The following is a 27,111-nucleotide window of genomic DNA, read 5'->3' on the forward strand; positions in this document are numbered from 1 at the left end:
TTGCTAATTTATAACTAATAATAATTTATTGTTCACAGTTCTGGAAGCTGGGAAGTCCAAGATCAAAGTTCAGCCTGACTCAGTTCAGTCTGGTGAGTTTCTTAGTCTGTTTTGTGTTACTGTTACAAATTCTTGCTGGGTACTTTCTAAAGTACTATATAAGAAAAGAGACTTATTTGGCCTGCCATTCTGGTTACTGGAAAGTACAAACATGATATATGGTGTCTGACGAAGGACCCCTGGGTACAATAGACATGGTAGAGAATTAGGAAGGGAAGCAGTTTTTTGGAGAAGGACCAAATACATAAGGTAACATTGCTTTGTAACAACCTACTGTTCATGAGAACTAAATTCGTCCTGTGAGAACTACATTAACTGCTTTAGATGGTGGTATCCTATGACTCAACCATCTTCCATTAGGTTCTACTTCTTTAAGATCCATCACCTCTTTTTAAAAAATATTTTATTTATTATTTTATGTGTATCATGAGGGTTTTTCTGCATGTATGTAAGTGCACCCATGACAATTGTTAGCTGCCATGTGGATGCTGGGAACCGAAACCAGGTCTTCTTCAAGAGCAGCCAGTGTTCTTAACTACTGAGCCATCTCTCCAACCCTGCTTCTTAATACTGTATTATTGCACTGGGATCCAAACTTCCTTCATATGACATTTTAGGGGTCAAACCTTATCCAAACCGTAGCATTGAAGACTTTTTTCTTCAAAGATGGCATCTTCTTTCCTCACATGGTGGAAAAGGGAGCAAGGCAGTTTCTTGTGTGGCTTTTTCGGGGGCATATGGTATAGGCCCTCAAGAAATCACTGCAAAACTTAAAAGAAGGCATTGCTTGAATTTTGGCAGGGAGACCTAAATAAGCATCTGTTCACCCCAGACAGAACATCTAAGGCAAATCAAAGAAACAGTTCCACTGAAGTTTACCTCAATGAACCACTGAGTTTATATGGGTTACTTATAGGAGTTTGGTGAGGAGTTACTTACAACAGCATAGGTAACTCAAAGACACTGCACATCACCAAAATGCTCACCCTTGCATGGTTGACATATCATGAAAGTTACATTCCTGGAGCTCAGCTCTGTGCACAACTTGAAGGCAGCTCTGCATGCTGGAGAATTCCCCTCTTCCCAGCAGTCATTACCTGCTTTTATAATCCAAGGGAGGAAGTTTCAGGAACTTCTGAGTCTTGTAAGTTTTCTTTACTTACTCATTTGAGCCTCTCCCTTGCCTCCAGGAGGGAATATTTGAAGTTAGAGGAAATAGCTATAGAGCACAGTTCCTTTAACCTTTTCTTATGGGAGCACTAAACCCAAGCATGAGGACGCAGTTCCCCAACCTAGTTCCAAAAATGTCCTATTTCATTATGCTGTCTTATTGGAGTCTGAGCTTGGGAATTTTGCAGGAACACCAACATTCTCATTTAGTATTACTTTGAAAAGTACATGTTTGTTAGACATCAGGCCAGTGTAACACATAAAATTGAAGTTTTGAGTTTGGAACTCTGTTTGGTTACATATCAGTCAGGTCAGCTAAAAATAACATAAATTGCTGTTTTTAAGAAGAAAGAGATGTAATCAAAGGAATTAGGTAGTTACAAAACTATCGAGTAACTGCCGCTGGTCCCCATGAATGACTCAGAATACTGCTGCCAAATTAAGGAAATTAACTGTGGTGCAGTTCAAGCTGCTGTCATAACCACCTCATCTACAATCCCATGTACTCTCACCCACCCCAAATAAATAAATAAATAAATAAATAAATAAATAAATAAATAAAATTTTTCTCATTTTTATTTGCAGATTAAAGAGCATGATTACAAATTGGAGGGCTGCCTGGGATACATTTCATTCATTCTGTCATTTGTGTTAAGGCCTATCAAGTCTAGTGTCCCTAGATATCCCTTGGTGCAAATTCATCTGCTGAGGTCTAGTCAGCATATCTAGAGCCCTTAAGATTAGCTTTTCCTCACCCAGCAGTAATCAGCTGCCAGTAGTTCTTTGACTAAGTTTGGGGCCTGCTGCTCATTTCCACAGTTCTACGCTGGCATGCACAAGACCCAACAAATTCAAGCAGACAAAAACCTACCACAAAACTGTTGTTTTTAATCTCTTATCCCCACCCTGGTAATCATTGCCTTGTTTTTCTCCCTTATTAATGTTTCTGGAAGTTTTAAAAATTTTATTTTTTATCTGCTGCATATATTTACCTTTCAAGAGTAGCTTCTATATGTTGTTTGCCAGTTCTTTCTCCAGTCATGCAGAGTCCTCACTGCTGGACATTTAGGTGCTTTAAACTCTGAACTTGTTCTGTTTGTGGTTACTCATCACCAATACTTCCCCCTTCAAATTTTCAGATGTTTATTTAGCTCTGAATTCAAACTTCTTGTATTTGGAGCAGATCAGCTTGCTGTTTTCAGTTCCACTATTTTCACAGTAGCTCTCTGTTAGATTATCATTGACCCAGGAAGCCATCAAATCACTTTTCTTAGTTTACTTTCTGTTGTTTTGTAAACACCATGACCAAAACCAACTTGGGGAGGAAAGGTTTTATTTCATCTTAGAGGTTACATTCCACCATTGACCAAGGTCAGGAGAGGAACTTGAGCAGGGCAGAAACCATAGAGGAATTTTGCTTAGTGGCTTGCACTCAGGCTTGTGTTTAGCTACCTGACTTATAAAGCCCAGACTCACCTGCCTAGGGTTGGTACCACCCACAGTTGCCTGGCCTCTCCTACATCAGTTAACAATCAAGAAAAAGCCCCATAGGCCAATCTGATGAAGAGGATTCCTCAAATGAAGTCTTCCCAGGTGTGTCATGTTGACAGCCATACCACTAGATACCATACTTCTAGTTCCAGATACTTTCCTCTGACTTTTCTCTGATTTTGGATGCTTTTCGGTGTCTTTCGTTCATTCTTTCTCTCTCTCTCTCTCTCTCTCTCTCTCTCTCTCTCTCTCTCTCTCATTCTTTTAAGGCAGGCTCTCTGTGTGTGTGTGTCTGCATGTGAAAGCCAGAGGTTAGCCTCAGGTGGCATGCCTCAGGAGCAGTCCACTTTGTCTTTTGAGACACGGTATTTCATTGGGATGTGGGGCTTGCCATGTAAGTTTGGCTGACTGGCCAACAAGCCTCAGGGATCCTCCTGTATCTGCCTTCCCTGCACTGATATTACAGAGATATAACATCACACTTGGGTTTTTACATAGATCCTAAGAATTGAATTCAGGTTTTCAGGCAAGCATTTTACTTACTGAGCTGTCTCCCCTACCCCTTTTTTTGTTTTTGTTTTGTTTTTATTATTTTTATTTTATATGTATGAGTGTTATGCCTGCATGTAGGTAAGTGCACCTATGGCTTGCAATGCCCACGGAGGACAGAGGAGGCTGTTGGATCCCCTTGAACTGGAGTTACAGACAGTTGTTAGCTGTCATGTGGGTGCTGGGATTCGAATCTGGGTCTTCTGCAAGAACAGCCAGTGTTCTTAACCGCTGAGCCATCTCTCCAGTCCTGTTTTGTTTTAAAAACATGTTTTCATGTAATCTAGGCTAGCCTCAAACTTCCTGTGTAGCTGAGGATGATCTGAATCCCTGATCCTCCTGCCTCTACCTCCCAAGTGCTGGATTACAGGTGTGCACTATAGCCCTGGCCAGGTTTTTTTTCCTTCTAACAATTATATTTTTGTGTGGGATTCTTTTGACTGCTTTAGTCCTCTTACACTACTAGAACTGTCCTCTCAAAGGTAAATTACTTAATTTTTAAATATTTTTAAAATTTATTATTTTTATTTTTTGTATATGAGTATGTTGCCTGCAAGTATGTAAGCGCACCCATGTCATTCAATGTCTGCAAAGGTCAGAGGAAGGCGTCGGACCCCCTGGAACTGGAGTTATAGACAGTTTTTAACCACTATGTTGGGTGGTGGGAATTGAACCCAAATCCTCTGCAAGAGCTCTTAACTGCTGAGCCATCTCTCCAGCCCCCATAAATTATTTTTTCTCCAAAACAGTTTATATAAGCCTCCAGACTCCTCCAGAGATCGCATGTGACCTAGGTAATATAAGCACCATATTTACCAGACAAAAGCACAATCACTTAAGGAATGGGTACATGATGTAACAAATCAAAGAGACTTTACTAGAGGTTTTTATTGGCAGTAATGAGGAAGGATATCATTTTGCTCCAAACATGGGAGGGAAGAACCATCAGAGGGAAGTAGAATCAAAAGAAGAGAGAGAAACTAGATGTCGGTAAATCTTTATTATTATAGCTTCTTCATCTGAAGTGAATCTTTTCTGAGAACTTTTGAGTTATGGGAATGATTAAATTAACTTTTTCACTTAGCCATATTGAGTTGGTTATTTTGTGTATTTCAAACTAATATATAAGACTGTATATCCACCTAAACTTACCTGTTTCTTCAAATTTATCAGTACTTTTCTCATTTTGGCCCATTATCTTCCTCCTCCTCACCTTTTATTTCTTCAAATATAAAGCTTGTTTTCCTTGATCAGTATCTTAAGTCTGCCCTCTTGTCTGAAAAGTCTTCCTATGGCTGTTTCTTGCTTATTCTTTGTCCTTAAATATCCATAGAAAGTATAGTGGTTAGTTTTTTTGTTCACTTGACTAGGGATACAGAGTGCTCAAAGTAAACATTATTTGTGACTGTATCTATCAGGGTATTCCCAGATGAGATTAATTTGAATCCATAGACTGAGTGGAGAACATTACCTTCTCCAGTGTTGGTGAACAACATTCAAATCCTTTAGGGCCTGAATAAAATAAAAAGATGGAGGAAGAGAAATTTGTTTTCTCTGACTGCTTCTTCTGGAATATCAGGCTTTTCCCAGGACTGGGACTTCAATCCCATCAGCTCTTCAGTTCTTACATCTCTACCACCAACTGTCCTTGGTCTACCACCATAATTTCATTAGTCAATTCCTCTTAATAAATTGATGGATCCTACAGGTTCTTTTTCTCTGAAGAATCTTGACTAATACAGACCTTAATTATAGATTGCTCCACTGATCAGAGTGTCTATGTAATTGCTCCTCTAATATCTATCCCTGTAACTATTAATTTCCTCCAAAGCACTCTTCACAATATATAATTATACATTTGGTGTGATGTTGTTTTATTCATCCTTTCCCTTATGTTTAAAGGGCAAAGACTATATCTAATTCTTCCACAATGTGTGTCCAGTTAAAGCCTGGCACAAAATATATAAGAAACAGTTGCACAAGGAAATAAGGAGTTCTTTGCTGAACTAGGAGTAAGAAATTAGATAATTAGTAATTTTCTGGTTCTTTTCTCCATCCTGCTTTTTTGTTGTTGTTGTTGTTCTTTTTAAGACAAGGTCTCCCTGTAGCCCAAGCTGGCCTGAAACTCTCACAGAGATCCACCTGCTTCTGCCTCCCAAGTGCTGGGATTAAAGGCATGCACCTTTTAGTATAATGAGACACATGGATGTCCTAGTTGATGCCTTTAAGCATCATCAGTACCCCAAAGTCATCCAAATGTCAAGTTATTATGAGGCCTGCTTCACAGCATCATCATCGGGTTTCTAGGAGGAAAAAATATGAATACTTTGGCAAATTGGGACCATGGATGGTCACAGAGCTGGCAATATTGTTTTGAATCCCACAGGCAGGTTAAACATGGAACAGTAAACCCAGATATGATGTGCATCTTATAAGATCTAGAAAGGTGGCAGAAAAATGTGTTTTCTTAGTTTTTGGTTGCATTGTACTAACCATCCCAGCTGGCATTATGAATCATGAATAAGCAAGACAACAGGAAAATCTTGAGGTTTTTTTTTTTTTTCCCCCCCCTGAGGATATGATACATGCATATAAGTAAAATGCTTCAGTGGAACAAAACCATAAATTTTCTGAGCTATGCTATGTACTGCTCTGGCAATATCAATTGACTAGGCAGATTGTAGTTGGCAATTAGCTTTAAAAGCTACAGTGTAAAGAATCGTAGAAAATCAGTTGACCAACCACATAAACCTTTTAAATCATATTCTTTTCTGCTTTTTGGTCATTTACATGAAAAATTTTAAAAAGGCTCCCCCTTTGTAAAGGTTCAAAAACCCTAGAATTTCGTGTTTCACTTGTTCCCAACCATAAACAAATACGCAGTGTGCTTGAGGAATTAAAATTTTACAAGAGTGAAAGGAGAAGATGCAGAACAATTTCCAGCCCCTAAATGGTATGAAACAAAGTGCTTTCAAAGGATCTCACAAGAATGACACAGGTGGGCACAAAAGGTCTGTTTCATCATCAAAGATATGAAGAGTTGAAAAGAAACTACAACTACAACACCAAAATGCCATAAAACAAACTAGCTGGCCTCCCTGCCTGTCATCACATTCTCACATACAAAAAAGTACTTGTAAAATCTGTAATTCTGAGGTCCTTTGATTAGACATAAATACCAGAAGCAAAAGAGGTGCAAGAGGTTGTTCTGATCCGCATCAGCTGTTAGAAAAGAGAGATCGGCTAAGTCCTTTAGACTTGCTCTGTTTAATATGGGAGCTACCGATTTTAACTCCTTCAGCCTTGTTCTCCAAGACAGTGGATTCTACAAGCTACATCTTGGCCTTTCAGCTCTCTATCACTTTGGGTTCTTTTAGTTGTTACTACAGGCCACATTCTTTAAAGAAATAGAAAATCTGAAGAGATATTTTAATGGAAGTATTCCATTTATAGCAGATAGAGGGCCTTTCTTTCCCATTATTTTAAAGATCTGGAAAGAGGAGAGTGACAAAAAACTAGTTTAGAATCAGATCATCTGCTTCAAACTCTTTGACACCTTGAAAAACAAGATCACAGGCATCATCAAGGAAGTCCTGTTTGTTCAGTTCTTCAATAGTGACAAACCGAATGGCTTCATGAAGCTGTCTCAAATTCTGGTAAATAACCTGCAGGTCCAGTGCAAAGTGATCAGTGACCTCATCAAAGTGATGAGCAATCTGTCACCAAGACCCATCCAAGGGAAGCAGAAAAGGTGTCCATGTGTTTCAGGCTTGGAGATCATTCAAATAAGTCATCCTGCCAGTATTATTTGAATTTTAAAATCTACATCTACCTATTAATATTTAACATTATTTATATGGAGAATATATTTTAGGCTCTTTAATTAAAGAAGTACTTGCAGTAGCTACTTTTATGTAATGAAAATTAATATTTATCAATAGATTTCTTATTTAGAATTCCTATATCTATTTTATTTGACCCTTTATTCTTTCTGCCTAATTAGGCAAGACTTTCTTAGAGGTCAGCTAAGCAGCTGATGCAAGTCAGACCTTGTGGGTTATGCGTATATTTCACTTGGCAATCCAAGGAACACTCATAACTGAAATGACACCACCAAGTGCTGCCTATTGGAGAATATGTTGCATTCTGAACCAGTTCTTTAATGCCGTATCAGACAGCATTTCAATGTGTCAGGTGATCCATCCACTAATAAAACACCATTCCAGGAGATTTCACATGTACTTTTTCTGAATATTGTTGATAACTATGAGTGCAGCCAAATGGAAAGTAGCTCATGTTTATTTTGTTTAGTTTGTCACTATCTAATACATATGGATAAAGCATACTTTCACAACTAAGGGGAAAAAAAGTTGACCACACTTAAGAGGCAGTGTTTAAAAATGAGACTGAAAGTACAAGCTAGGATTAAATTAGAAGTTATTAAAAAACATCTAGGTTTTATATTTACTGTTAGAGAATCATTAAATGAATGTAAGAGGTCTTGTCTAGATATTTTGTAGATAAAGCCAAATTTTGAGTATTTATATTATAGTAGGAATTATTACCGCACTATTATACTTTTCTGTTTATCAGTTTTTCACATCTTCAATAAAGACTCTCCACTTTTCAACTGTTTTTTTTTTTAACTCTGTGTGTGTGTGTGTGTGCACGTGCACATGTGTACACACGCATACATATGAACATCAGAGGACAACTTTTGGGCGTCAGCTCTTGCTTTCTGTTCTTGTTTCTGCAGCTGTACTAGGAACTTCCAGGTAGCTGGCCTGTGAACTGGGCAACTTTCTTTTCTCTGCTTCTCATCTCAACCTTAGGGAGTGCTGAGGTTGCAGATGTGCTTCTCCCACATGTGTCCTTTTACATGCATTCCAATTATTTAACTCAGCTGATCCAGCCTGCCCAGCAAGCAGTTTTTCCCCTTTGAACCCTCTTCCTAGCCCCTGTCTAACTCTTCATAAAAGAAGTTTCTTTAGAAGTTATACTCAAGGCCCTAAATATTTTTGAAATTACTTTTACTGCTAGAACTTTTTAGTTTTAGTTTAAGATTTTAGTAGTAAGTTATTGAAGGAAAGTAATGTATCCAAGTCAGTTAAGTATTAATAAAAATGAGCCATCTGTTATGAATTAAAGTGTGTCCTCCTGGGGTGTAGGGGGTATGTTGGAGCACAATTCCCAGTCAATCAGACTGTGACCTTACTTGGAGATTGGGTCTTACAGAGATAGAACAGTTAAAATGAGGTCAGTAGGTAGGCCTTAATCTGTGACTGGTGTCCTCACATAAGGGGAAGTTTGGACACAGACAGGTCAAGAGAAGCACATTTGAGGACAAAGAAGGACAGCAGAAACTAGGAACTAGGCACTGAACAGATCCTGCCTAGTGTATTAGAGGAAGCCAGGGAGAACAGTCCTACTGTGGTCTTGACTAGATTTCTAGCTTCCAGAACTATGAGGCAGTACACTTCTGTTGTCCTGAGCTACCCAGTTGTGCTATGCTATTATGGCAGCCCTAGCAAGTAATAGATATTGTGTGTTTTTCAAAGCTGGTTTTAATAATTTCATTATGAGAAAACAGACTTTTCTTGCTTATTGAAAAATAAGTAAAACAAGATTTTAGAATAATTCCTAGTTTTTCCTTATTAAAATTTCATATAGCAGTATTTAAATATGTGTAAGAAAGTATAAAATATTGTTTATTTTTTTAGCATTTCAATATTTTACACAAATGTTTATTACAAAGGAGGAACTATTTTTAAGATTGAGTGGTATAAATTAACAGCTTTGGTTCCTAAAGCAACCTATGCTTTTAATGTTTTGGGTTTTTTTTTAATGAAAAAAAGAAAAAAAATTTAAGAAAAAAAAATTAGAAAAAAAAATTTAAGTTAACTTTTCAGTGGAGAATCCTGGCAGGCACCAATTTAATCAAGTGATCAAAATTAGCTTAGCCAGTGCTATAGAGAAACATCATGGGCCTTAGGTATCTTGCTCTGAGACATGCTCATTGAGTATCTGTCATTCTCAATAATGTATAACTTCTTCCACTCATTACAAAGCATCAGACAGACTCAAATCTCTTTAGTTTATCTGTCACTAAAGACAAGACTGAGAAATTGTAACAGATTAGAGAAAATTAAAAGCTCAAATTAAATGTAGTATGGGATTCTGGATAGGTTCCTGGGACAAAGAAGTGATGTTAGTAGGTAAACTGGTTCAAGCTGAAAAATCCTTTACTTAGTTAACCAGGATTCTTGGCTTTGAAATTTGTTCTGTAGTCATGTAAAAAGTTAACCTAGGAGGGGCTAGCTGGAGCATCTATACGAACTCTTATGTAATTCCTACAATTTTTGTGAGTGTAAAATACTCTCAAAATAATACTTGAAAAATAAAAATAAGCTAGGTTGGTAATGTATGCCTGTAATTCCAGCCTTCAGCAGACTAAAGAAGGCTACACAGTATATTTGAGGCTAGCCTGTGCTACATTATAAAGCCCTATCTAAAGGAAAAACAAAGAAAATAATGAATAAATAAATAAATCTGTTTGCATCCCATTTATCTCTCTAAATATTAAAATGTAAAACGTAACTGGCTCCAAATATGAGAATACAGGAATGAAATTAAGATTACTTGAGGTGAAATATTCTGTGAACATTAAGTATAGAATTATTTCTGTTGTTCATTAATCAAAGCTCAGATTTATATTAGTTATACATTTTGAGTTTCAGAATACTTAAACATTGTTATGTCTAAAAATTTATTATGTTATACAATATTTGAATATTCATTTTACAGAAATATCAATTATATTCATGTTGATTGAATATTTCATTTTTACTAATGTTAAAAGTCCTCATGAGATCTTTATTTGAATGAACTACCAGTTTTTATGATTACCCATACTTTATAGATTAAATGCCAGAAAAGGATTTTGCAATGTTGTAAAATTTTGCTGACAGTTTCAAAGAACTGAAGATATGTTGCAACAAATTTGTGTGGCACTGAAAAATTAAGAGCATTTTAGCTAACCGCCCCCCAAAAGAAGGCATGTGAAATTAGAGTTTCTTTTTCTTTTTTTCTAAATATTTTTTTATTATTTTTATTTTTATGTGTATGAGTGTGTTGCCTGCGTGTATATGAGTGCACCCATGTGATGGAATGCCGTGGAGATCAGAAGAGAGCTTCAGATTCCTCTGGAACTAGAGTAAGGATGGTTGTAGCAGCCATGTGGCTGCTGGAAATCGAACCCAGGTCTTCTGCAAGAGCAGTCAGTGCTCTTAACCGCTGAGCCGTCTCTCTAGCCCCTCTTTTTTTTTTTTCTTAAGATTAGAAGCTTATCATACTTATTCCTCACACTTATTTTGTTTTAATATGACTTATGGACATAGGGAACTTTGCTTACTGGTAGTTTAAGTTCAAGGAATTAGTTCAGTATTTATATTATCTGGTTCTTGTGAAAGAAAAAAAAATCCTTACTGTTCTCTGATATTAATAAAGATGCAGGTAATTACCATGCTTTGTTACTCACATGCGGGCATTTGCCTTCCGCTGTACTTTTGTCTGTATTGACTAATAGAATTTAAAAAGTTCTGCTGAAAAGTATCCAGCTTATCATTTGAGAACCTTGGCATTGCAGATGTATATTTAACTTTCATTATCCAAAATATATACATGGTTAGTTATCTGTTAAAATATGACCTAAAGTCAAATAAAATTTGCATGCATAGAACAGAAACTGTGTTTGAATATCATCTATTAAAAAGGAGTAGGTATAATCTTAAGTAATCCAAGTTTGTAAATACTTTTTTTGAGAAAAACTTGCTTTTAATCAAGATGGGGCATATACTGACATTTATTTGGGAGCATATACTGACATTAAGTATATTAGTGTAGGAAAAATTTACTTTTCAAAAAATTAGACATTCTCATATTCAAATAATCTTGTTTATATTTGGAAAGTTAATAGATTCTACTTGACATGTTCTATTTTGTATAAAAAGATACTCTTCTGCTTTTTAAAGTTTACTTATTTTTATTTTATGTGTATGAGTATTCTACCTGCATGTATGTAAGTGCACCACGGCAGAAGAGGGTGTCAGATCCTCTAGAACTGCATGGAGTTAAGGACAGTTATTAGGTGCCATGTGGGTGCTGGGAATCGAACCCAAATCCTCTGCAAGAGCAGCCAGTGCTCTTAACCACCAAGCCATCTCTCCAGCTCCAATGCTTTTTTATTAATACAGAATTCATTTTAATGTGATTATACTTTTGATTATATTATTGGTGATTATAAGGGTTGACCTGCCTTCCCTAATATATGATCAATTAAAAATTTCCTCATGGGGGTGGGGAAATGACTCAATCAAGGGAATACCTGAGTTGTGCTTCCCTAGCATCCATGAAAAAGCCAGGCATAGTGACCCAACACTAGGGAGGCTGAGATGCAGGGAGGGGATTCCATGGAGTTCACTAGGCAGTCATCCTAACCAAATCCATGAGCTCCAGTTACAGAAAGAGGCCCTTTCTCAAAAAATATGATGGAAAGCAACTGAGAAACATACCCAGTATTGACCTCTGGCCCCTACATACACACATAAGCATGCATATAACCCACCCCCAGAGGAGTTTTACTCTGTTTATACACAGAGTGCTTAGTATTCACAAAGTAAATCCCCCACCCACCACAAGTGTTGGGAATTCTAATCCAGGGCTATGTGCATGGTAGGCAAGCACTTTACTACCACTAAAATTCAGCTATATCCCCAGCCCTTGTTTGTTTTTGAGAGAGGATTTTACTAAATAGCTGAAGCTAAGCATGAATTCCTATGTAGCCCAGACTGGCCTGGGACTTTGAATGCTCTTGCCTCAACCTCCAGAGTGCTGGGACTGCAGATGCTTCACCATGCACATATTCAAAGCAAATTCTTAAAAGAACTTGGAGTGCTGTGTTTAATATTCTGTTTTCATAATAGGAAGTCAGAGACCCCTAATTGTTTCCTGGAAGTACAGGAAAGATAGTTTGTCTGAAGCTGCCCACAAAATTTGAAAAACAAATTGTGTTTTTGATGGTGTTATGATATTTTTAGTACTAGATTCTCTTTAGAATAAAAGTAGACACTAAAAATCATACTTATTTCTATATCGCATTAGTATTAGAAGGTTTAAAATCATTTTTATGTTGATAATTATCTTTGAATCCATTTAGAAGTACCTTAGTAAGTTTGTTAATTAGCTCCTTATGCTAACTTGTACATTATTTGGTTAGGCTAATGTATCTTTCCTTTTCGGAATCAAGAAACTTTTTTTTCAACCAAAAGTTCGATGGGAAACAGAGCTTCAATTTTGGCACATGAAAACAGAATCACTTTGCCTAGAGTCTGATAAGTTGAATGATGACTTGATAACAGGTTTGGGATCTATTTCATTGGTTTTTAATGTTAGAGTAAGATGATGGTTTTATTTTCCTTCTTAAGAGCAAGAAAGTGTGGTGTCATATGAATGTACATGTATTGGCAACAAACTGGCCTCACTTCCTTAGTTCAAATAATAAAAATGATTTATTTAAAACATCGGTCCTAAAATCTGAAATTCATACTAATTAAAGATCTTCTATTTATTTTGATTAATTTTTATAGTACTTTTGTGTTTCTAGAAATATTTTATAATACTTGAGAAGTACAAATTATAGAGGAAATGTAAAATACTTTTTAATAAGACATCATAAACTTTATGAATGCTGAAATCAGGTAAATTTCATCTGTTTTCTTTAAACAACTTTAAGTGTGTTTTTTTCCCTCCCAGGACATTTATTCAGAGCAGCTGGGGATCAGCCGTTTAACCTGTCCACAGTGTCGAGTGCCTTCCCAATGGTCAGCCACCCAGTCTTTGGTCTACATTCAGCCAGCTCAGGGCATTCAGAATTTGGTGGTTTGGGGACACTTGGTACACCCACAGCCTTAGCCGCACATCCCCAACTAGCATCTTTTCCAGGTAAACATCTGTTATGGTGTTCAAGGAAAGGACGAAAGCTTGAAAATGCTCAAGCAGTTGATTTATTAAATTGAACAACAAAGATTAGTCTAATGTCTGTTATATTAATCTCTTGTACAAGAATTGGCTTATTATCACATACAGAAAAGTAAAACACACTGTGTTAGATGATGCAGCAGTTAATTAGGTATTCAGGTATTTGCTTAGATAAATAAGCATTTGTCAAAGAACAGAAAAATTAACGTGTCTCTGATGCATTTTATTGAAGTACACTATACAGAAAAATGTAATATTGTGAGTGTAGAGTTTGAATTTTTCTCAGCTTTGATATTTCTTGCATGTATATGTATGTGGTGTATGTATGTACATGTTTGTGTTTGTGCATATATGTATGTGGCTGTAGATGTGTGAAGGTACATATAGAGGGCCACAGGTTGAAGTCAGGTGTATTCCTCAGTCACTCACAGGGTCTTTCACTGAACCTGGAGTTCACTGATCTGACTAGTTTGGCCAGCCAGCATGCTCCAGGGATCTATCTATTTCTGCTTTGGAGGCTTGTACCTGACGTCTTCTTTTTTTTTAATTTAATTTGTTTTGAGGGTTTCTGATAATGCTATATTCTGAACATACAAAGGGTACAAAATAACATTTTTTCCAGAATATTTCAAAGGATGGTGCCACTCTTATCATTGTCTGCAAAGCACCTTCACTTACTGTTACTGCAGGTCATTTTGTCTCTTAATTAAAGTAAGACACCATATGTCCATAGTTTGGGCCTAATAGCGAATTTTTCCTGCCTGGAATCCCGCCTTGTAATGCAGAACTCTGCAGAACTTCTGACCAGCCACAGTCATGTAGGTCTCTGTAAGTCTGTCCATTTTCTGCTGTTTGAGTCCATTCTTTAATTCTTTTATGAATAAGACTAAGAACCCTCTTGGGGACCCTCTTTTCCCCCATTTCAGTACAGGTGCCTGACTTTTTACATGGGTGCTGGGAATTGATCTCAGGTTCTTATGCTTATGTGGCAAGCACTTTACTGACTCAGCTATCTCCCCAGCCACTTTATTTAATGCTTAAAGAAATTATTAACTTGGGCTTGAAATGTGCTTAGTGTAGAACATTTGCCTAGCATGTATGAGGCCCTGGGTTAGTTACCCAGTTCTGAAATTTTTTTTTTTTTTAATTTACAGTGTAAAACTAAAGTCCAGTTCCTGTAAAAAATATTTTATGCATTACATTTTTATTTATCTTTACCTTGTAAGGAAGGTGAGCTTGATTCTTAAGTTTCTGTATTTTTCCATATTTTAAAAATAATCTAAAATATGGGACTGGAGAGATGGCTCAGCCATTAAGAGCACTGACTGCTCTTGCAGAGGACCCAGGTTCAATTCCCAGCACCCACATGGTGGCTACCAACCATCCTTACCACCAGTTCCAGGGGAATCCAGCCCTGTCTGACCTCCGTCATTGCACAGTAGCAGTGCACTCACATACATGCAGGCAATACACTCATACACATAAAATGAAAAATAATTTTAAAATACATATTTTATTTACTTTTTATTTTATGTGTACTTTTTGTATTTTATGTAAAATGAAAATAATAAAACTTTTTAAATATTAATATTTTATTTATGTGAATGTACCTGTGTCATGCAATGCCGGGGAGGTCAGAGGAGGGCTTCGGATTCTCCTGAAACTGGAGTTAAGAACGGTTTGTAGCCCCCGTGTGGGTGCTGGTAATCCAACCCAGGTCCTGTAAGAGCTGTTAGTGCTCTTAACTGCCAAACCATCTCTCCAGCCCCATAAATAAATTATTTTTAAAAATATTTTATTTATTATTTTTATTTTATGTGTATGCGTGTATTGCCTGCATGTAGGTAAGTGCACTTGTTTATGGACAGTTGTTAGCTGTCATGTGGGTGCTGGGATTCAAACCTGGGTCTTCTGCAAGAACAGTGTTCTTAACCATTGAGCCATCTCTCCAGCCCCCATAAATAAAATATTTAAAAAAAAATATCTAAAATACATTTGGGAACTTTTCCAAAATATATTTTAAATACATTATTTCCAAAATAGAGTTGGATTGTGATTAATATTAGTTCATTACACTTTTGTAAAAAGAAACTTCTTTTAACCTAACATTCTTTAAATCGTTCCAGTTAGAAATAGATCTGAATTTAAATCTGGTCTTAGACAAGTCATCTGACCTCTCAGCCTTAGTTCTCTCAAGCCATAAATGACAACAGTGACAACATCTGCTTCCCAGGGTGGCTGTGAAGGTGAAGGAAGACGGGTGTGTTTAATGCTACCTACAGCACCCAGCATACATAGTTAGTCCAAAATTCCTAACTATTGTTATTATTTACTCTTGCCACTTTATTTTTTAAAAGAAATACTTGATACCATCAAGTGTCTTTTAAAAACTATATACAGAAAGAAGAAATAGTTAAATTTATATTTCAGGTACTGCTCCTTTTTAGAATTTTTAAAAATTTATTCTTATTTTTATGCATTATCAGGGTTTTGCCTGCATTTATGTAAATGCACCACATCCAAGCCAACCAATGGAAGCCAGAAGACTTTGGATTCCCTGGAACTAGAGTTACAAATTATTGTGAGCCTCTGTGTGGGTGCTGGGAACTGAACCTGGGTCTTCAATACTTTTATTGTTCTGTGACAGTTTATTATAGTACTGCATTTCAAATAATTCTAAACCCTCTTAAAACTATTGTACTAAAATTATATACTTTTTACACTGAAAAGATGGTAATAAGTACTAAAATATCATATGGCCTTTAATAATATAAAAAATAAGTGTAGGTTCAGTTAGTGACTCAGTGGGAAAAGGGACTTACCCCCCCAACCAATCCTGATGACCTGAGTTTGGTCCACAGAGCCTACACAACACAAGAAGAGAATCAGTTATGGTGGTCCTCTGGCCTCCATATGCACACCATATCATACAGTGGCATATACATATACGCATAAGTATATGTGTGTGCTCACACAAAATAACTATCTAAATGAATCCAAAAAAAAAAGAAATTAACAAACAACATAATTCTTCCATTCATGTGCTATTCACTAATTCATCTATTATGTTCTGTATATGAAACCAGTTAATGGAAAACCACACCAACATAATATATTTGTGGCTTATATTTTTGGGGGGACAGACAGATAATTATAAGACAGAGTCATTAGTGATGAAAATATGCAATTGTGAGGAAACTCCTTTTCCAAATTATGATTTTAGAGAACTCACTTTGTTTAAATTATAATTTGATGCAATTAAATGTGTAAATTCTCTATAATTCAGAAGGCTAATCAAATTGCCAGTTTTTTAAAACACTCCTCATAAATAAAATGCAGTAATAAGAAGAAACTTACTCTTTTAAGTGAGGTATAATTTTTTATGACGTTTATGCACTTCTAAAATATTCCTCATTTCAAACTACAAATATAAAATTATTTAATGGATATTAGTACCATAAAATTTTCATTTTATATTGAAATACTCTTTCATAATTTCTTTAAAATATTTATAATTCTTGATATATTTTAATGTTGTGATATCATGAATTTTTGTGATGTGTTTGACTTTCTCAGATATGAGTGATTTTAAAATTCTACCGTATCAGAGCCAGACATGCTGTCATTTGACTGTAATTGTAGCCTTTGGAAGGCTGAGAATCACAAGTGTAATACCAGCCTGGGCTGTGCAATGAAACCCTGGCTCAAAAAACAAAACAAAACCCCACAAAGACATCTTCTGAATATTCAAATTGAGATTCAGTGTAGTCTCTCTCTAAAATATTAGAATCGTTCATTGAAAATGATCAATGTTGCTACACTGTCATCCCTACTTTGAATTTGATCAGAAATTCATCATGTACCTGTTTATCTTTGTTTTCTGTTTTTCATTTCATCAATAAGCTAGTTAGTAACTAAAATTTTTCATTTTCTTATATTTCAAAGATTAAAACTCAACAGTTCTATTTCCTATGAAATAATATCAGACATTTATCTTCAGAAACTATCATTTTCTTCTTTTTTTAAAAAAAATCTAACTGGTCTTATTGTTTGTGTTTTCCTTGGTGTCATCTTACTCATAGCATACATTTTCCTTTATTTTCTCTAATGCCTAATGTACACTTATTTACTATTGACATTCTGAAGTGTGATCATATTTATCACATTTAAATCTTATGCTTTGACTAATTTTTTGTTGTCTTAGTTGTTTACTAAATCTATACATTCAACTTTAATTGACCATACTAAATGATATAACTACTGTTAGAAAACCTCAGTCTGTTTTTATCAGTCAAGTGGAACTTAATTTTCAAACCTGTAAATGCCATATGAATGAACTATGTTGATACAAGCCCAAAATACAGATCCTTTTCCCTATATAAATGTACTTATTTTTTTCTAGATAGTGTTGAATGACTAATGTTTTCATATAGTTATTTTTGGTTTAAGTCCTATCATTCAGGGCATCATTTCACTACCTACACCTTCCTACAATGCTCAATAATGGTCTGTTCAGTGTTTTGCTTATAGTGCTTATTAGACCTCTGGGAATGGCAGTGACCTTGAATATTTTACTTTCTTTAAAAGCCAGATTTCAACATTAGGTGCTGAAGGCATATTCCTTGAAGAACTTTAAAGATCTTGTAGTATAATTTACTGATAATATTGGGACTGATACGGGACATTTTCTTAGGATTTCCTTGTGTTATTTCAGTCCAAGAAATAATGCTATATTGTTTGGAAGACTGATCAGAAAGATAACATTCTTTGAAATTTAGTGGATTAGTCAATTGAAGATTGTGTCCAAGATTTGATTGGAGAAATGGAGAACTGTTTTTTGGATAATATTTTAATCTCTTTTTTAAATTTAATTTTTTAAATTTTATATGTATGAGTATATTGCCTGCATGTAAGTGAGTGTACCTGTGTCGTGCAGTGCTGCGGAGGTCAGAAGAGGGCTTCGGATTCCCCTGGAACTGGAGTTAAGGATGGTTTGCAGCTGCCATGTGGGTGCTGGGAATCAAACCCAGGTCCTCTGCAAGAGCAGTCAGTGCTCTTAACTGCTGAGCCATCTTTCCATCCCCTCTAATCTCTTTTTAATCTTCACTCTTCCTTGAAAAAATTTCTATAAAATGTTCTTTTTCTTAAAAGTGTTCATTAAATACTACTGTTTGAATATCTGAATTGCATTACATGATTTTTTTCAGTTTATTTTATGTTGATAAAAATAATCATGTCACCTATAGTTTATGAGAAGTGTAACGAAAATGCCATCTGTCTTCATTAATTTTAAGACCAGAAGCTTTATAAGTCTTACACATTAATGCAAAATTATTTGGTTTTGGAATTTTCTTTGAGAACTTCTTTCTTGGGCCAAAACCAAAAAGGCTTAGGAGGGCCCTACATGGTGGTATATACCTTTATGCCCAGCACTTGAGGAGCAGATTGTTGTTAGATTGGGGCTAGCCTGATCTACATAAGGAGTTCCAGTCTACCTGGGGCTACAGGAAGACCCTGCCTAAACAAACAGAAAACAAAAGGCTTACAAAGTTTTCTTTATGTTTTTCTTTGACAATAGAATGTCTTCTTCCATAAATGAGTTTTGAGATACACTGGACTAACACTAGTCTGATAGTATTATTTACCAACCTCATTTGTCAAAGCCAGATTTACATTGTATGAAATTGAAGGACATTCTTCAGACCTGAGCTTAAATTCTAAGGTGTTAAAACAGATTGAATGGGCTTAATCTTCCTAATTAGCCCTGGGAACATATGGTGTGAGCCATTAAGAGTCAAGTAGTTCTTTCAGTTAAATCTTTTAAACTATGAAGCATTTATGTTCTTTTTTAGTTTCTAGAAAACTGCTAAGGGAAGATTGTTTTATACTAGGCCAGTATAAGAGAGAGGAATGTATAAAGTCTAGCTGTTAAAAGATGTTAAAATAACTATGTGATTTGAGCAATTCTATTGCAAGGAGAAAGATATTTCTGGAATAGAATATAGAACACAGTCATTTCATTCATTAGAATGTTAATTCAAGTTCCTTTTGTCCGGTCTGTTTGGTTTTGAGGTGCAGAATGGTGGCGAACCACAGATGTTCACACTCGTACAGGGGCACCCTTCTTTCCACCATTGCTGGGAATTCCACCACTGTTTGCTCCTCCAGCCCAGAATCATGATTCTTCTTCATTCCATTCAAGGACTTCTGGAAAAAGTAGTCGAAATGGTCCTGAAAAAGGTACTAGTGTTAATATGGGTGATGCACTAGAAATCATTCGTTCCTATGCCTTGTTTCAGCAGAGTTCAGTTTTAAAGACATTTCTACAGCTTTGTGCTACATACTCTTACATCCTTTTGTTTGATCAAGTGGTCATGGGAGTTCCTCTAAAAGTAAATATTTACATTTAATTTATATTCCTAAACAAGTTTAATTGAAGTGATAATCACATAGTTTAATACTAGTCATTTTAAAGTGAAGAATTCCGTTGAATTTACTGTAATTCTTTTGTGCAGCCACCACTCCTCCATCACGTTCTAGCATTTCCTCATTCCAGAAATCCCTTTCCCCAGCATGTGGCAACTATTAGTTTTTACTTTGTCCCTATAGATGTATAAATTATGAATTTTCATGTAGGGGAATCATGTGTGGCCTTTAGTTTCTGGAATCTTTCACTTAACAGTATTCCTTTTTATAACCAAATAGTATATCAGTATAATAATATATCACATTATATAAACATATTTGTTTTCAAGGTATAAATGGTTCAGTTAATGGAAACAGTGCATCATCTGTAATTGGCATCAACACATCGATATTATCCACTCCTGCTTCAAGTTCCATGGGACAGAATAAAAGTACAAGCTCAGGTGGAGGAAATCTAAAATGTAATCAGGAACAAAGCAAAAACCAGTCTTTAGATGCTAGACCTGATAAAATTAAAGATAAGGTAAGTTATTCTTTGAAACACAAATATATTACTTATAGTAATAAGGTAGACATTTTAAAGGCAAAGTCAGCAGAATGTATGGATTAATTTCTTAGTACCATCTCCTATTTTTACAGATGAATATTTTTATAATATGATGGCTATTATTATATATTTTGAACAATTAAAACTCATGCTGAAGGGCCAGGTGTGGTGGCATACACATTTAATCCCAGCACTCAGGAGGCAGAAGCAGGCAGATCTCTGTTAGTTCAAGGCCATCCTAGTCTACATAGTGAGTTTCAGGACAGCTGGGTCTATCAGGAGATCATGTCTCAAAAAGACCAAAAAAAAACCCAAAAAACAAAAAAAAAACACAAAAAAATCATGCTGAGAGTACATATTTTACAAATAGTAATAATTATTATGGGGTTTTTGTATTATTTGGGTTTGGTTTGGTTTTAGTTTTTTGGTTGTGGGGAACTGAACCTAGGGCCTAACATTCAGGCAAAGCACTCTTTTTTTTTTAAGTTTTTACAGCTTTATTAGAATTTTTACAAAATCCTCAAGGCCAGCGAGCTGGTGATCTTGGCAGCTGCCTTGAGGAGAGGAGGTCAAATGTGGCTTTTTTTCCCCACATGGCTGGGAAAAGGAAGCTTCAGAGAAAAAGTAAAGAAATGCAAGATGCTAGGGGCAGCCCAAAGCCTTAAAGAAGGCATGTTTAGTAAGAAAGGCATGAAGTAGAAAAAGGGAAATTATGGTTCCCTGAAACATTCAGGGAAGCGGGCAACTCACAGTCTACATGGCTATAGCTAGGAAGTTCTGCCCCATAGGCAGGATTACAGGCAGGAAAAAGTCGCTATGTCAACACATTAGGTATTCTGCACATCTATTTAGCATAACCCGCCTTCCCAGGGGTGGTCTTATGACCAGATGATTGACCAGTTAAACTTACATAAAATGAAGGTGTTCAGGGTATTATATTCCCCACTGGCTCTGGGACATAAATCAAATCTTTGACTTGTTTTGATTTTGAGGCTCATATTGGGTCCTTAAAACCCTAATTTGATGGCATTTGGCTGCCTCTTGATCTATCTGGTTAGGCAATTTAGGAGGCATGGACCCACCATAAAAGCTAGAAGGAATATTACCAAAGGCCCAGTAAAACTCAATTACACCCGAATTATTGGCTTAAAAACAGCAAACCTCACCTAAGGCCATGTAAGAGCCATCTTCTTTTAGGAACAGTCCCTTCTGTTCTGTAGCACCATTTTAGCTAGGGAGTTAACCTGTCTCTAAAACTGCCCAATGGAGTCCTGTAGACATCTGATGTCTCTGTTTGAGAGCTTAGAAGCCTAAAATTTTTATTACCCATGTCTAGGGTTATAGGAACCAAGGCATCAGAATCTGCAATGCCTGTTTTCACAAGGATGGTGGCAGGAATTCTCTTGGCCCTTGAGAGACCTGGGCTAAGGTGAAGTGTTTCCACCCTTTCTCTCTGCTGTGGAGATAAACCTGGGGGAGAACACAGATGAGTATATGCACATGTCCCATTTTAGCTGTTCTGTAGCCATGTACTTAGTAAGACTGAAGGTGCATGCCCATCCGGTAGTTTCAGGGGCTTGAAAGAGTGAACCCAGGTTTCCTGAGAACTAATGGGACTATATGTTGCTCTAATACTTACTCCTCTCTGAAAAGGTAACCTTTAAAATTTTGGAATTAAACAAGAGCTCTTAAATACTTTTTGATATTTCTGGACTTTGATACAGACCAGTCTGCTAAGAGGCCCAAGGACATTTTGACTTTTAGCCAAGAAAGAAGCTGCCTACTTTTATTTGGGGTCTTTTTACCCTGATTGCCTAGCCAGTTTTTACCCCCTATTTTTATTATACCATCCTCTGAAGTGGTTTCCCCAAATTTGCCAGTGGGGAATTGGGACACAGACTGCTCTGGCTTTTTCCATTCTGAACAGGGACTTAGGGTGTGGCAATTGGGGTACCCCTTCAGTGGGTCTATCTAAAAGACTCCCAAATTGTGTAACTCTTAATGGTAGGGAGGAAAGAAAGTCCTTAACCAGTGCCGGGGAGATGTGAAGGAGAAGTTGACAAGACTAGTTAGCATTACAAGTTTTAGACAGGGAACCAGAAAAGGTTAGAACAGGGCAAATTTTAAATGTCCAAATTAAAGTCCATTAGAATTTCCTGAAGAGCATTTCCAAAAGCATCCATTTATTGGGTCCCTCCTCATTTTCCTTTTGGCCACCAAGGCTGGACTCGAGAGTGATGAGCTCAGGATTTGTTTTTAGGCACTTTGATAGCTGTTGGAGTGGCTAGAATCAGTTTTCTTTTCAATGACTTCTAGATAGGGACAGAAACTAAATTTAGCCATCATTTTAGAACAATAGCTGGTTGTCTCCCTTAGCTGCAGGTGGGCACTACAGTATCGTAGACCAAGATTTGAAGTCTTACACCTGAGCAGCATTTTCCTGTTAAGAACAAAATCATTAATGAGAAACAGTTGTTTAAATAACATTTTACATGAACTTAGGTCTAATGTTTGGGAAATGCAATTCTTTGAACTCTTAAATATACTGATTAATTTTTGGTTATACTTTCCTTTTGAGTGTTTAAGACCATACAGTTGGCCCAAATTAATTTACTTTTACCTTTGGTCGGTTGAGGATCTGGTCCTCACGGGTCACATGGGTTTGGGAGGAGTGCCTGGCTCCTCAGGCCTTCCTTTTACCAGTTTCATCTATTTGAGGATAAGTCAAAGGTCCTGCTCAACCAGGGCTGGCTTCACTTGGAAGTACTGAGGAAATGGTTTCCTCTGTGTTTGACCCTCCTCTTTGCAGATTGGACACTGGTTCAATCAAGTCCACCTGGTGGGGTCTCCATGGCTTCCCTGAACAAGAGGACAGGTGATTTACCACAGTTACAGGACATTTCAAGAGATGCCCTATAGTCCCCTGGACCTTAGTCAACCCTGTAGGGAAAGGAACAAAAAATTTTTCCTTTTAAGTCCCTCTGGCCAGATTAGTACAGGCCTCAAAATATGGCTGTTAAATACCCAAGAAGGTTAGTTACACAAATCTGGTATTCTTAATTACCATGTGCTATGTAGATAAGGCTTGGGCAAAAACCACTAGACATATATTTTGTTCCTTAAACTAGTTGACTAAACTATGACCTTAGAAATTTAAGATTATGTGTATATTATTTTTGTCTCATCCTTTATATATTATAACAAACTTATATAGACCTTTATTATTTGTTTAGGCTTTAAAAAATTTTTTTATTTTGGAAATATCTAACATACTCTTTATACATAAATTTTTAAAAATATCTCCATTCCCATATCCTTCTAACATCTTTTACCTCCCCATTCTTTCTTAATAACCACAAGACAGAATAACATTAACAAACTTTTTATCTGTTGTGAGAATTTTCTTTCTGGGGATACTAAGTAGCATTTAACCCCTTTTAAGGTTTTAATATTAAACAATGTTTGGTTACATTAAAGTTTACCCTGGGGAACCAATGAATTTACTGAGCTTACTTACAGAGATGATTGAGGGGTTACTGAGGTATATGAGTGACCTGAGAGTATTTACAATAGAAAGCCTTTACCCAGTATGGACATTGACTTTTCTAAAACCTCATAGATTATAGATTAAGCCTTCTCTTTCTATTCTTTTCCAGATTATGTATTTAGTCCTTCCCAAATCCAAGAAACTATGCATGATTAGGGCAAAATTACATACAGTTGGCTGGGAAGAGTGGCTGGATGGTCAGGTGAGGGTCCAATGACCCTGCCTGCTTACCCTTCTTTCAATGTAAGAACAATAACAAGCCCAATTGTGATGCTCTTTAGCAAGCAGGCACAGCTGAAGTCATATAGATGGCAGTTATTTCGCTCAGGAGAGTGCTATGCAGCATTATCTTATTAAAAGAGCATGGAATCCAAATTACACACAATAAGATAGCGTAATAAGTTAATTTTACCTGTGTATGCATTGTGTTTTATAAGTTTCCAGATAAACCTTATAGAAAACATAAAACAGTTTAAAAAATCTTTTTTACTTTATGTAGTTTAGAGAGTGGTTTACCAACCTCCAGCATAATCACTTAAGGAAAACTGTAATGTCTTAGTTACTGACTGAGGAATTTTAGGCCTATTAGTTACTTTTACTATGGGTATTAGTAACCTCTGATCCCGCCTGTGCAGGACCCATTATATTGTCATTGATACCTTAGGAAGATTAGGCAATATCTAGTGATGTCTGTCCATGGCATTATAAATAGAAAGTGAAAAGCAGAGGTACCCAGAGCATGATAGGGGAAGAACAAAAGCAAGCTTGGAGTAACTGAGTATCAGAGAAAAATATTCTATTTAATTGAAAAACAGACTTGGAATCACAATGCCCAAAAGGCAGGAATTAAGACCAGTAGGGACTGAATTTTTAGCCTCCCATCCAAGCAGGCAATTTCTTTTTTTTTTTTTTTTTTTTCTTTCCCTCCCATTGTTGTAACTATGTTCTGATAGCAGCTAGTCTCTTGTAAGATTTGGCCCTGGAGTTTAGTATATTTATTATTTTTTTATTTTATGTGGATGCTGGTATTGCCTGCATGTAGGTAAGTGCACCTGTGCTGTGCAGTGCCCACAAAGGACAGAAGAGGCTGTCAGATCCCCTGGAACTGGAGTTGTGGACAGTTGTTAGCTGCCATGTGGTGCAGGGATTCGAACCCGGGTCTTCTGCAAGAGCAGTCAGTGTTCTTAACTGCTGAGCCATCTCTCCAGCCCAGTTTTCTTTATTGGGTAGTATTGGAGGCATATGGCTAGAAAAAAACTTTAAATTTCCTTTAAAAACAGACAAATACACTGTCTAAAACAATAAGAATTTAAAAGTCACTCCTAGAAATCAGTAACTATACCATATAAAAGATGTTAAAATCAAATTAATTCCTTAAAAAATAGGTAAATAGGTCATGGAAACAATGTCAGAACCCAGAAAAGGTTTCCTTTAAAACTAATAAATATGTAAAAAGTTTAAATAGCCATCTTTAAAACCCAGTAAACATACTATAGATCTTAAAACTCAAAATAATTCTCTTTCAAAATAGGCCTGAATACTGTTAAAAATTTAAATTCCCATTGTGGAGCTCTAGCTGTTAAAATCCCTTGCTTTTCTACAATCCCATCAAGAATCTAAGGTGAAAGCCAAAACAAAAATAAATTGCAAGAGTATTTGGACATATGATTAAATGCCTGCCATTCAGGGAACTCCTAGCTATCACAGGTACCGGTAAATTCCTGGGTATGGCGATTTTGAATTATGCCACATGGTTGTTTCAAGATGGCAGCAAGGTTACATGGTTCACCACCATTTTGAAAATGTTACTGTCCAACATGGCAACCAAGCCACATGGCTGTCCCCATATTGATGTTGTCATCAACCAAGATGGAGACCAGGTCACATGGTTGCCTCCCTCTTGGTGAGGCCACTAGCCATGTGGCCATCTTAGCTCACCTCCATGATAAAATAAACCCATCCCCCATCAGGAAACAAACCCTATGGAATTCATATGTCTCACAGAGTAAATATGAACAGTAACACTTTTTTTTTAAGAATGTACCCAGTTAAGTTAGACTTAATATAATAGGAGAAATTATCCTCAGATATATAGCCCCCCCCCCCACCAAATAGAAGAACAAAACAAAATAATCTATGGTCTCCGCCCATATCTCTCACCATCCATTATAGTTGTACATGCAAAGCTGTGTCCTCCAGATTTTTTTTCTAGATACAAGCTGTTGCTAATACAGAAGCTCATGAAGGCAGCAGAGAAATGGGGAGCTATGTCCATTTGGCTGTTGCTTTGAGAGCACATGTCTCCCCCAAGCATGAGGTATGACTCCTTGTACACTGAAATTAAAATTCTTATCCAGAGGACTCAATTCAGTTCCCAGCACACACGTGGTAGCTAACAGCCATCCCGAACTGCAGTTTCAGGGGTCCAATGCCCTCTTCTCATCTCCACAGGCATTGCATGCAGGCAAAAAACTCATAAAATAAAAATAATTTTTAATTAACAAAAAGTGAATAAACCTATTTAAGGCATTTATATAAATTATTGTATCAGGTAACCAAAGCCATCTTTTAAAAAATCCTATTATGTTTCATGGTTTAAAGAAAATGTTAGGGAATATAAAATGATGGACATGAGCTGGGCATGGTGGCACACTCCTGTATTCCCAGCACTTGAGAGGCATAGGCAGGCAGATCTCAGTGAGTTCAAAGCCAGCTGGTCTACATAGTGAGCTCCAGGCCAGCTAGGGATACAGGAAGACCCTGTTTCAAAAAGATGAAAAAACAAACAAAACTGCTATGGGCAAAGAATGGCAGTTCCCAAGACAATTTTTAAAATAGGATTATAGTATGATCCAACAATTCCATGGGGATTCCATGTATCCCCAAAGATTTGAAAGTACATTCTCAAAGAAATACCTGAACATCTATGTTCATTATTTATTATAGCTAAAAAAATTATGGTTCCATTTAGAATATTCAGGCTTATAAAAACATCTCTTTGGGGTGGACAGGGATGGGGAGTTAGTGAGGATTTTTAAATTACATTTATTTATTTATTTATATTTGTGTGTGTGTGTGTGTGTGTGTGTGTGTGAAGGGTCTGGTTCCTCGAGAATGTGAGGAAGTCAGTTTATGGTAATCTGTTCTCTCCTTCCACTATGTGGGTCCTAGAGAATTGAATTCTTGTTGCCAGGCTTGGTGATAAGTCCCGTTACCTCCCAAGTCATCTTCCTGGCTCAGGAGTTAGTGGTTTTTTATGTTGTTTGCTTCTTTAGTTTTGTTTATT

The 27,111-nt window shown here is 36.5% G+C and overlaps 1 protein-coding gene across 1 annotated transcript in view; it reads left to right on the forward strand.

Annotated features, from left to right (window-relative positions):
• LOC103728727 (bromodomain adjacent to zinc finger domain protein 2B) overlaps positions 1 to 27,111 on the forward strand; it is a 186,261-nt gene that overhangs the window by 154,766 nt on the left and 4,384 nt on the right. The window contains exons 4-7 of the mRNA XM_008826688.3: positions 39 to 92; positions 13,081 to 13,269; positions 19,378 to 19,545; positions 20,061 to 20,254. Coding sequence (XP_008824910.1) covers positions 39 to 92; positions 13,081 to 13,269; positions 19,378 to 19,545; positions 20,061 to 20,254 — 605 coding nt within the window. The remainder of the gene's footprint in view (positions 1 to 38; positions 93 to 13,080; positions 13,270 to 19,377; positions 19,546 to 20,060; positions 20,255 to 27,111) is intronic.

Source organism: Nannospalax galili, unplaced genomic scaffold, assembly GCF_000622305.1.
Source record: "Nannospalax galili isolate Female #2095 unplaced genomic scaffold, S.galili_v1.0 scaffold92, whole genome shotgun sequence".
Classification (NCBI taxonomy): Eukaryota; Metazoa; Chordata; class Mammalia; order Rodentia; family Spalacidae; genus Nannospalax; species Nannospalax galili.